This window comes from Gouania willdenowi, chromosome 4 (assembly GCF_900634775.1).
Source record: "Gouania willdenowi chromosome 4, fGouWil2.1, whole genome shotgun sequence".
In the NCBI taxonomy this organism is placed as follows: domain Eukaryota; kingdom Metazoa; phylum Chordata; class Actinopteri; order Blenniiformes; family Gobiesocidae; genus Gouania; species Gouania willdenowi.
Window position 1 is genome coordinate 22,090,749 of NC_041047.1, and position 11,674 is coordinate 22,102,422.

The 11,674-nt window shown below is 36.9% G+C and overlaps 1 protein-coding gene across 1 annotated transcript in view; it reads left to right on the forward strand.

The window, feature by feature from the left end:
- mpnd (MPN domain containing) overlaps positions 1–9,183 on the forward strand; it is a 9,581-nt gene extending 398 nt beyond the window's left edge. The window contains exons 2-13 of the mRNA XM_028444039.1: positions 915–1,111; positions 2,299–2,520; positions 3,257–3,356; positions 4,389–4,467; positions 4,539–4,635; positions 4,706–4,778; positions 4,858–4,934; positions 6,694–6,862; positions 8,323–8,393; positions 8,471–8,560; positions 8,650–8,742; positions 8,802–9,183. Of these exons, the coding sequence (XP_028299840.1) occupies positions 915–1,111; positions 2,299–2,520; positions 3,257–3,356; positions 4,389–4,467; positions 4,539–4,635; positions 4,706–4,778; positions 4,858–4,934; positions 6,694–6,862; positions 8,323–8,393; positions 8,471–8,560; positions 8,650–8,742; positions 8,802–8,888 (1,355 nt within the window). The 3' untranslated portion in view covers positions 8,889–9,183. The remainder of the gene's footprint in view (positions 1–914; positions 1,112–2,298; positions 2,521–3,256; positions 3,357–4,388; positions 4,468–4,538; positions 4,636–4,705; positions 4,779–4,857; positions 4,935–6,693; positions 6,863–8,322; positions 8,394–8,470; positions 8,561–8,649; positions 8,743–8,801) is intronic.
- Positions 9,184–11,674: the final 2,491 nt, after the last annotated feature.

Genomic DNA, 11,674 nt, shown 5'->3' on the forward strand with positions numbered 1-11,674 from the left:
CTGCACTGATGATGATGATGATGATGATGGCTGCCATTACTGTGAAGTCATTCTCATTAAAAACAATGGCTGTTATAAATGATGTGAACTTATCCCACACGTTTCCATTCAGATGTTTTACCACTTTTAAAAAACTGAAGGAAAAATATATCAACATTTACATTTGTGTATGAATTTTATTAATAAATAATGTCACACCTACACATCACCAGGCCATTTATTATATATATATATGTGTGTGTGTGTGTGTGTGTGTTATTTTTGTAAATATCCGTATCATATTTGTATAATTTGTATTATTATTATTATTATTATCTATCCTACTTTATTTTCTACTACTGTAATGTGTGTGTGTGTGTATTTTTTAACAGTCTTTTACTTAATTATACAGTTATTTAACATTTATTCTTTTTTTCGTCTGTGTTAAACGTTTTATTCTTTTATTTGTGATTATTTTCTGTGGCTGTAACATAAGCTATGTCCCCCTGGGATTAATAAATTAATTCTGATTTTGATTAACAAACAAGAGTAAATGTAATTTTCACAGACAACTGTCATCAAAAGTTTAAAAGACATACATAAAAGGAAATTGGGGATAAATAAAATTGAAATGATGTAATTGTTTAGTCTACTTAGTCTACTTTCAAAGTAAATTTTATTTATTTTTTGCAAGTATTTTTTTATCATCATCTAAAGTTTGCTCTACTGTTCTCAACCGAAGATTAATTTTGGGTTAAAATGAGTTATTTCCATGTCCTGGTCACCTGCTTCATGGCGAAAATACACAAAACATTATAGAGAGATTGATATCCAACCTTTATTATTATTAATGATATTCCCAAAAAGGTTTTCAATTGTCATCATGACATCATTCAGAGCTGATGCTGAGTCACTGCTGTGGTCTTTCTCCTCAGAGACACCCAGCTCTCCACAGGTGGTGGAGGATGGAGCTGAGGAGGATGAGGAGGAGCTGAGTGGAGGAGAAGAGGCAGATCTGAGGTCCAGCTCAGGTCGAGGGTCTCTGCTGACCCGTAGAGGGATCACCCTGAGGGTCCTGCTCAAGGACGGGTTGGTGGAGCCGGGGGACGGCGTGTTAGCCATCCATTACTTGGTAATAAACCAACACCTCAGGATCAGGATCAGGGGTGTCACCCACATCTTAGTTCAGGGGCCAAATATGGACCAGTTTGACCTTAAGTGGGCCACAGATTTTATTTTTGTGGGGAAAAAGATCAAATTCAAAATTAATGTGCCCTGGTTTGCATTTACACGTATAAATGATAAAGTAAATGAGCATATCATTCCCTGCAGGAACTTCACTTAAATTTGGTAAAATTCAATGGAATTATTTGAGGAAAGTTTGGCAGATTTTGGAAACATTTACTTCTTTCAACAATTATGTGATATGAGAAGTTGAAAATGGAGCTCTGCAAATATTGTGGATTTTATTTAATTTTTGTACTGAAGTGGTTGGTCATTTACAAAATGTTTTTTCTATCATTTCTATCATTTTTACTTTCTCGTGCCGGCCGAGTTTGATGCTCTAACGGGCCGGGTTTGGCCCCTGGGCCTTGTGTTTGACACATGTGCTTTAGATGAGTGTTTCTCAAACGGGGGTACGTGTACCCCTAGGGGTAGGGAAATGGCACTACAGGAGGTACTTGAGAGAAAGAGAGAGTGTGGAAATGTAACAAATAAAGTGTCAGTCTTGATCCCACCCCAGGTGTGAGATGACCAGAAATGATAAAAACCACAAAATCAGTATTTTTCAACCTTAGGGTTGGGACCCCATGTGGGGTCGCCTGGAAATTAAATGGGGTTGCCTGAAATTTCACAAAAATTAAAGAAAACTGTGTTTGAATTATTATTCTTTTTAAAAAAAAATTAAAACACACAATCTGAAAAAAAAACTGTATTTCTATACTTTTAATTTGTGAAATATAAATGTAGTTAAACTGATATGCAGTAAAAAAAAAATGTCTGAGCTCAAACATGATCAGAAACTCATTCTAGAAAAAAATGTCTTTGCGGTCACCAGAAATTTTCAATATCAAAATGGGGTCACGATCCAAAAAAGGTTGGGAATCACTGCACTAAATACTGTATATTTACAAAATATGATTATTTAAAATGTGTGTCATCACTACTTAATTCCATCACTATGCTCTATAGTTGTTTTTAAATAGTTTTCTGAGATAAATGTTAAGAAGTTTGAGAACCACTGCTTTAGGTGATCTTTATTAGCTTTTCTCCCTCTTTGTCTTTTTTTTTAAAAATTCCTATTCTTCTCCTTTCCAGGGTAAGAACTTTGTGGGCGACTTGTTGACTGATGGGAAAATAAGATGGGTGGAGACAGGCCAGATCTTCAACTCACCCAGTGCTTGGGCGACGCACTGCAAACGTCTGGTCAACCCTGCCAAGAAGTCTGGCTGCGGCTGGGCGTCTGTGCGTTACAGGGGACAGAAGCTGGTCCAGTACAAAACCACATGGCTGCACAAGTATCAGCCCAGTGCGGATATGGTACGAGAAGATGGGAAATATCATCATGCTGTAGAAAATCACTGTTGAATCCTTGGTGTCTTGTGAATTGTGAATAGAAGAGAATGTTGATTTAAAGCAGACATGGGCAACTGGCGGGTCGGGGGCCACATGTGGCCCTCGGCCTAATTTTGTGCGGCCCCCAAAACAAATCCCAGAAATTGTATTTCAAGAAGTTGGAAGGAATATAAAGCCAAACCAATACACAAAATAACTCCCAAAACACACAAATCGACAGCGAAATGCACAAAGTACAAAAATACACAAATGGACTTGTATAACACAAAATGACAACAAAGACAGACACAACTACCACTTAAAACAAAATGACTACAAAAACACAAAAAGAAACAACACATTACACAATAGCTCCAAAGACACACAAACTGTCAATAAAATTGCAAAAATGACAGGAAAATACAGAAAACAACAATACATAAAGTGACCCCTAAAACGCACAAATCGACAACGAAACTGACAGAAAAATACACAAAAAATGACAAAAACACACATAATGACACCAAAACACAAAACCCTCTGTATTAAAGCTATTCGAAAAATGAATAATGTGGCTCTCGGATCAGATACAATCACATTCTTGTGACCCTCGCAGTGATAAAGTTGCCCGTCCCTGATTTAAAGCCTTCTAGCTCATAGCTTTGCTGTGTTTATATGCTAATGGTTAGACTCTGACTTAACCTGTGTCCTCTAATGACAGAGCCTGGTGAGTGAGGAGGATGAGGATGAAGAGGAGGAGGAGGGGAAGACTGCTATCCAGGCAGATGAGAAGAATAAGAACACCAAACCTGGATTAAATGGTAACTTAAAGAGGCTACCCACGATGTTTTTTTTTAATCAGATAAAATTTTAGAGTATGACTCATCGATTAATGAATCCAACATCATTTACCACCAAAAAGAAAGGAAATCGCTGCTTAAAAATTTATTTTGGTCTCCATTGTAAACACTGTCTTATTGGCATTTTTGAAAAGGTTTCACGCATTGAATTGTGGGATGTGGAGTCCCGTAGACAAAGGCATAGACATGTTTTTGATAATAATAATAATAATAATAATAATAATAATAATAATAATAATAATAATAATAATGGCTTGGATTTATTTAGCGCTTTTTTTGATGAGACTCAAAGCGTGTTACAGAAATCAAATTAATATTCATTCACGTCAGTCATACCGGTGGTGGTAAGCTACATTGTAGCCACAGCTGCCCTGGGACATACTGACAAAAGCATGGCTGCCATTTAGAGCCTACGGCCCCTCTGACCACCACCAACATTCACGCACAATTCATACCCATTCATACGAGGTAATGTGGGGAAAGTGCCTTGCCCAAGGACACAACAACGAGAATGACTGGGATAGAGCGAGATCCAGACTGCCAACCCTTTGATCATTGGACAAACCACTATACCACTGAGTCACGGTTACTTTTTTCTTGATTTCCTGTGTTTTTTTGCCAGACAAACCTTCTATAATAATAATAATAATAATAAAAAAATAATAATAATAATATTAATAATAATGCATCAGTTTTATAAAGCATAACAGAGTAAAAAAAAATTACTCAAGACAGACAAAAAAAAGTGTGAAATGTTAGTGGAGGTTAAAGAGGTTAAAGAGGTATGCACCCATCTCTAGAACTCCACATCCCACAATGCAATGCGTTTTTTTGAGCAAATAATTTCTGATTTATTTGATTAATAAATCAAGTAAATCTATGGCTTTACTGACCCATTTATCAGTAAACTGATCCATTTATCTGCTGATCAGATAAATCTATGGATTTATCTGATCAGCATCAGCTTCTAAAACCCACTCTCTTGTGTTACAGACGTGATGGTTTCGCGTCGGGCTGACAGGGAGAGGGTTCCTGTCAGATACTGTACATTGGGCGTCAGAGATACTACCAGGTACCTTTAACCCAGTGCTCCCCACTGTGTGAATCCCAGTGTGTGGGACTCATTTCCTCTTGTATCCACAGAGATCCTCACACCTTAGTGGAGCTGTCAGCTTTCTCAGCCATCAACAGATTCCAGCCTTTCAACGTAGCCGTGTCCAGTAATGTCCTTCTGCTGATGGTGAGCATTAACTGGTTTAGAAGAAGAAAGGGTTAGCTTAGGGAATTATAACCAGGTTTGTGTCTTACAGGACTTTCACTGTCACCTGACCACCAGCGAGGTGGTGGGATACCTCGGAGGACGATGGGATACCAATACTCAATGTGGGTGGGACTTGAGCCTAGAGCTGAAATACTAGAAGCTGAAAGTTAAAGGTGTGTGTGGCGTCTGTGTGTGTTTCAGTGCTGACAGTGTTGAGGGCTTTCCCTTGTCGGACCAGGCTGGCAGACAGAGAAGCAGCTTCTGCTGTGGAAGAGGAGGTGACACGTTCATATTGATGCAGCACTCACAGTAGACTTACAGTTTACATTCCTGGTGCTGCTACTCCCTAGGGCTGGGTGATATGGACCAAAACAAATAGCAATATACAATATAAATATGAGTTATTTAATTTCAAATGAAGCCAAACCAGAAAGACAATTCATGGTTAAATTTGCTAATGAAAAATGTCACACATGCACATTTATTAAAGGTCCCATATCATGCTATATATCACCCATCGCCATTTGTTCTAAGAACCCAAAAAACATAGTATTTGAGGTTTATTTTCCCAAACTCGCCTGTTTTCCAGAATTTTAGCCTCTGAAAAGTCACTTTCTGAGCAACTCTACACACACAGGCTGATTTGCAGCCTACTTACGCATATTCATGAGTGGGCGTGTCTATAGACGGGACACTGACTTCCTCCTCCCCGCATGGTGACGTAGGGCCAGAGGACGGTCCGCCCTCCTCCCACCCACTCCGTAGCCGAGCTCATGCTGCTTTATAAACATGAGACAGAGCGTGGGGGCGGGGCGTTCACCGGTTCATACATAGACTGTAGAAAATACATACATAGCACTGTACGAAGGACGCTGAAATGCTCACCTTTGTGGGCGTGTGTGTTTACATGTCAATCATGGCAGAGAGCTTCCTGGAGGCGTGGCTTCTTCAGCTCAGTGCCGCATGAAATTCGTCATCAAAGTGGGAACGCATCATCAAATTGGAGTGAGGTGTTTGGGGTCACCCTGCAGTAAGAAAGGAGCAAATCACCCTCTAAGTAACGATTGAGGGAATCAATGAAAAAAACACTTTGGGCATGTGTATGAAGCCCTAATAGTACTTTTATCATGTTTAAAGTACAGAAAAGTTGATTTAGCGTAACATGGACCCTTTAACAAACAGCTGCACAAAAACGGGGATTCTTTTGGCTTTTTCTCCTATAAGGGACAGCACGTGTGAGTGAATTCTGTAGTGTGGCTTGTTTAGGGACAGATCTGGGTTATTAGGACGCACGCAGAAATCCATTTAACTGTGCTTTTCAAGTATTTTATACCAAAATAAGCTATAAAAATTATATATATCGATCTAAGCGATATTGTAGTTTTCTATATTGCCAAAATAGAAAATCGATATATCGCCCAGCCCTACTGCTCCCTCATTATGGGCCCCTGTAGATAAAAGAAAAAATAAAGAAATACACAGACTTGAAAATATTTGTCAATTTTTATTTTTTGTATATTTCACAATAAAAAGCCAAAATATGATCAATTTTTAACTTCAAATTCAGATTTTGAAAAGCAGAATATTTACTTACTATTTTATAATAAAGCTAACCTGACTTGCTAAATGCTTCTGCCGTCTCACAGTTAGTTGTGCATATAAGCTATTATTATTATTATTATTATTATTATTATTATTATTATTATTATTATTACCTGGATAAACATGTATAACAGTTGCACCCTTATGAAGGAGGTGGATAGAAGTTAAGTTTGATCAATTTACAATAAAAGATCCTCATTCAAATATGACATAATTTACATTTATGAGTAAAGAATACAATTTGTATTATCAAATGTATTTATTAGAGCATCAGAAACAAAGCCTTAAATGGGACCAATAATTTGTAGTTTTATGAACACTGGCCTTACTTATGTAATCATTCACCCTTATCTTTAAACATGCTTTTATGCCTGATAGTCTCTTGATTTTTATTCATTTCTTTGTTTTTTTTTTGTTTTTTTTTTGTTGTTTCAGATTTGTCAGAACCTGTTCATGCGCGGCCTGTCATTGGTCGGATGGTACCACAGCCACCCTCGGGGTCCGGCCCTGCCGTCGCTGCAGGACATTGACTCTCAGATGGACCATCAGCTGAGGCTGCAGGGCTCCAACAACGGCTTCCAGCCCTGCCTGGGTGTCATCTGTGGTACGTCCCAGTGAGCAGCACTGGGAAGATGGGACACAGGCTTTATCTCATCATTACACTCACTGGTTTCCAATCTGAAAGATTTCACTTTAGGAAAACAGCAGGGGAAGAAAAAAATGTGTTTACCAACACTTAAAAATGACTAATATACTGTATTTTATTACTGGGGTGATTAGTAGTTTGTAGTGACAAAAAAATAAAAATGACGCCAGAATTAAATGATGTATTATACATTCAAAAACATCATCAGGACACTGTGCTTTTATTTTGAACCAATAGGAGATTATATGTTTGCCCTCTCTTTTTTCCCACATCTGCATATGTCAGCAGAAGTTAACACCCAACACTTAATAGTGCAATCATTTAGCGACAGACAATAATAAAAAAATTCAACTAAATAATGAATTTGAAGTGGTTTATGTCACAAAACAATACCAAAATATGTTCGATTTCCTTATAAATTAGTAAATTCACTACCGAGAACCCTTGGATAATTACCGATAGTACCCAAGTATTATTATTATTTTTAGATAATAATCCTCTTTAAAGTAGAGACATGATAGAATTAATAGATAAACATAAACGTTTGTTTTTAACTCGCCAAAAATCTACATGACAAAAGTGGTGTTTGCACTATGGCTTACCCAGCTATTAATGTGTATTATATATTAGTGTCTTTAGTTGTTTTCTTGGCAGTAAGACATAGAAAAATATGTATTTATTTTATTTAAAGAAAATAAAAAATGTTATGCAGATAAAATAAATCTTATTTTTTTTAATTATTATTATTTTTTTTTTAACCCACTTAAAGATGTACGTATTTCTCTTTTTTGTGGGTTACTCACTTTTGTTTCTGGTCTTTCATACTGGTTTCTGTAAAGCAGGGCCGGCTTTAGGTCATTCGGTGCCCTAGCCAAGAGTGGACTTTGACCCCCCCCCCCCCCATGAATATATAAAAATAGATAGCTTTTCTTGTCTATACACAGTGTGTACACATTATTATTTATTTTAAATTTCAAGACGAAAATATGCCATTGAAAAAAAAATACAACCAATTTTAAAATTTAGATTAATGCACTATAATACAGTATAATACCTACAGGTATAGTGCAAATGTCTCGAGGGAACAGTAACAAAACTGGTGCAAAATCCAAAAGCAATGCAAAACAGTGCAATCAAAATGTCAAATGAAATATAAAAGTTTCAGTTCAAGAAAATGTCTACTTTCCTGTTTGGTTTTACTAGTCAGTAACACAAGTCTTAAAACCAAAGAACACAATGTGCAAACAACACAATAGAATTATATAGAATAGAACAAGAATTAGAATAAAATAAATATAAATATGGGCAAAAAAGATAAGCAAAAAGAAAATACCGGGGCGGCCGCCTGTGTTGCCTGTCGGGAAGGCCGGCCCTGCTGTGAAGAGTTTTCTGCTTTGACTAGTGTTTCTTATCTACAGGTCCGTATTATCATGGAAACCAAGGCGTTGCTTCCACTATAACTCCATTCTGGGTCGTACCACCACCTGAGGTAGTTACACATGTCATTTACCTGCTTCTAGTTTAACATGTTAGCTGAGCTACATACTGTGTGGTGTCTCTTCATAGCAACGGCCAAACGACTACGGGATCCCAGTGGCTGTGGAGGTCACATACGTTCAGGATAACTTCCTCACCAGTGACGTTCTCAACGAGATGGTGTGTTCTCATGTTCTCACACCATCATCTCGTTTTAAAGTTCCAAGCTGTGTTCTAAGGCGTTGATTACTGTGTGATTGTGTTTACAGATGCTGCTGGTTGACTACTATAAATCTGCTCCAGATCTGGTCCAGTTCAACCAGTACTGGTGTCCTGAAACCACCATTATGGACAAGATAAAGGTAGAAAAGGAATCCGAGGTATTTCACGTGACTCTGATCTAACGCGTGTTCCTCCTCAGGGATCGCTGAGCTGCCACGCGCCCAAAGACCAGGCCTACTCTCAGATCTTAGAGCACGTCTACAGCCAGCTCAACAGCATGCACTGAGAGTCTGCTCTGCATGTGTTGGACCGTAGGCCACGCCCCCTCCCCTCCTCTCCCCTCCCCGCCCAGCTGAACAGGACTGCAATGACAGCTGTTTCATGTCAACATGCTTGGAAAGAAACATGCAGATGCCTTGAACGCTCTCATGTTTCAACCTGAATTTTGACACAATATTACGAGTCATACTTTAGTAGTTAAACCTGTGCCTGGATCTGCACCAGTAATTAGATTAGAATCAGGGTTGGGTTCAATTACATTTTATGTCTTTAATTATCCATCTTCAATTACAATTACGCTGACCTGCATTTTTTTTTTTTTTTTTTTTTTTCATTTACAATTAATTTACTATTATTATTTTTCCCCTGAAAGTAAATTACAATTATGTTCTCTATATTACTCATGTTAAATTACAATTAATCACAATTACTGAGCTTTTAATAATAATAACTTAACCTTCCTCGTGTTAGCTTTCTGTTAGCATCTCTAATGAAAACAGTTCATTTTTGACCCACGTCTTAAATCAGCTGTAAAATACACTAAAAAAATTATCTATTATCCAATTTGTTTTTCATCTCTTGGTTACCTTGTTAGGCTTCTTTATCCATAAAAATATTGGTATTAATATTTTTTTGGTGTGGGCGACTGATCATTTTTGTGTCATTTCAAATTCTTTTTAAATGGTAAAATGATCCGACAGGTAAACGTGATCTGAAACATATTTTAACAATTGTTAATAATTAGATATGTGTAAGCCATAGAACTGTAACATGGTTCCCCAGTTTTGCATTTAATTTTTTTTAATAGAATTTTAATGCCAATTACAATTTCAAAGTAAATTATCCAAACTCAGTAACAATTCAATTACGATTACAACTGTAACATATTTTGACGTCATTATTGTAATTACTTACCAATTACACAATTACAATTGTAATTGATCCCAACCCTGGTTAGAATGACATGATACGGATACAAAATCAACAATATTTTTTATTGCACAAAATCATTCAAATCTTCCTGCCTAGTCATCCTTTCACACATTAGACCTTAGTGCCTAGTTACATCATTATATGATGTGTCAGCAGATAGTGGCAGGCACACACATGGAAACATCATTTACCGTTTTAGACTAAATCATAATTGTGTAACTGTAAAACATTTAAAAATGAGTATTTTACTGCAGAATCCTCTGCCATAGGTTGCATTGTGTCATACAAGCTGAATTCCGTGTGTGTGTGTGTGTGTGTGGCCTACACAGTGTCTGTTGCCTCTATGTGAGGTTACGTGACACACAGGTGCTGTTTAGGGCTGATCTTTGCTTCCTCTTTACCTGTTACTGTATTTATTACCTGTTGATTTTGTGAAATACCTGTGACAGAGCAATGCCTTAAGCCTGCTGACTCATCAAACATTACAATATACACACTGGAACTACTTTTACACCTCTTTTATGTATTTGTTGACTTTTTTTTTTTTTTTTGGATCAAGATTCATCCAATGAAATAAATGTCTGATTGTGATTTAAGATTTTCCATCTGTTTTTCACTTACGAAAAGCTCTAGTTTTGACATTATTTTCTAACACGTTACATCATTTTTATTATGTCTTTAAGAAAGGATGGAAAAACATCTACAGTACATACTTGATTAAATGCTGGGCAATGATCTGGTGTTAATAATTCAGCTTTAGTTTTAATTTGAAAGTATAGGTTTAGCTTCCTAATTAGATTTACTGAAAAAAATATATATTTAAACTTATGTGAACCAGGGGTGTCAACCAGTTTGATCTAAAGTATTCTGCAGATTATAGGTGGTGAAAACAAGTAAATTTAACATTATTGTGCCCTAATTTGCTGTAAGTGACATATCAGTGGATGTTAACTTATAATTTGTTGATTTTATGACAAGATTGTATTTACTTTGGGGAACCTTTGTGCAATAAATTGAGGAAAAATGCAGGATTTTGTGAAAATTGAGAATTCTTTCAACAATTTGAGCTAAAAAATGACTGCCAACATGTAATATGAGAAAACAGAGTCCTGCCACATGTTGTGGAGCTTCATTGAATTTGTGTATTTAGAGGAACTGAGAGACTTACGACTGAGTTAGTTGGTAATTTACACAATATTTAATGTTTTCTGTCATTTTTACTATCTCCTGCGGGCTGAATTGGACGCTATGGTCTAAAGATTGGTAGAACTGGATTTTGAAATGAGATTTAAAGAAAGTAAAGCCTCAGGACTATAACACGCTTCACAACTCGCACATCAAACGCATATACAGTTTAACCTAAATATTAGTTTCTCTGTATTTCAGGGGATTTATTTAGTTAAATCTACTTTACCCTTTTTACAGCATAATCAGTGGCTATCATCAGTCACATCTGGGCCGTTGTTTATTCACACACCAGCTGTTCTGTGTGCAGATGTTATTTTGGGCAGTACATGGTAAATGGAATAACACTACGTTGTTTACATCATACTCAAGTCTAAATCCACCTAAAGCACAAAAGAAAATTGCCACATGCTGAACCTTTGCAAAAGAAAAGGGTTCTTCATTTGAAAAGCTCATGCACGCACATGCGTACTACCAGAAAATGTATTTTTGCTGAAAAAATTAATTCACGTTTGTTTATTTTTGTTTTCAAAGTAAACAGACACGTGTTTTATTTGTTTATTGGATTAGGTTAGGGGTTATAATCTTAGTAGGAAGGTAAACTCAGACCGTGAAACCGGGCGGCGGGTTAGACCGGAGAGGGGGAAGGGCCGTCTGAGCAGCCGCACTCAATGA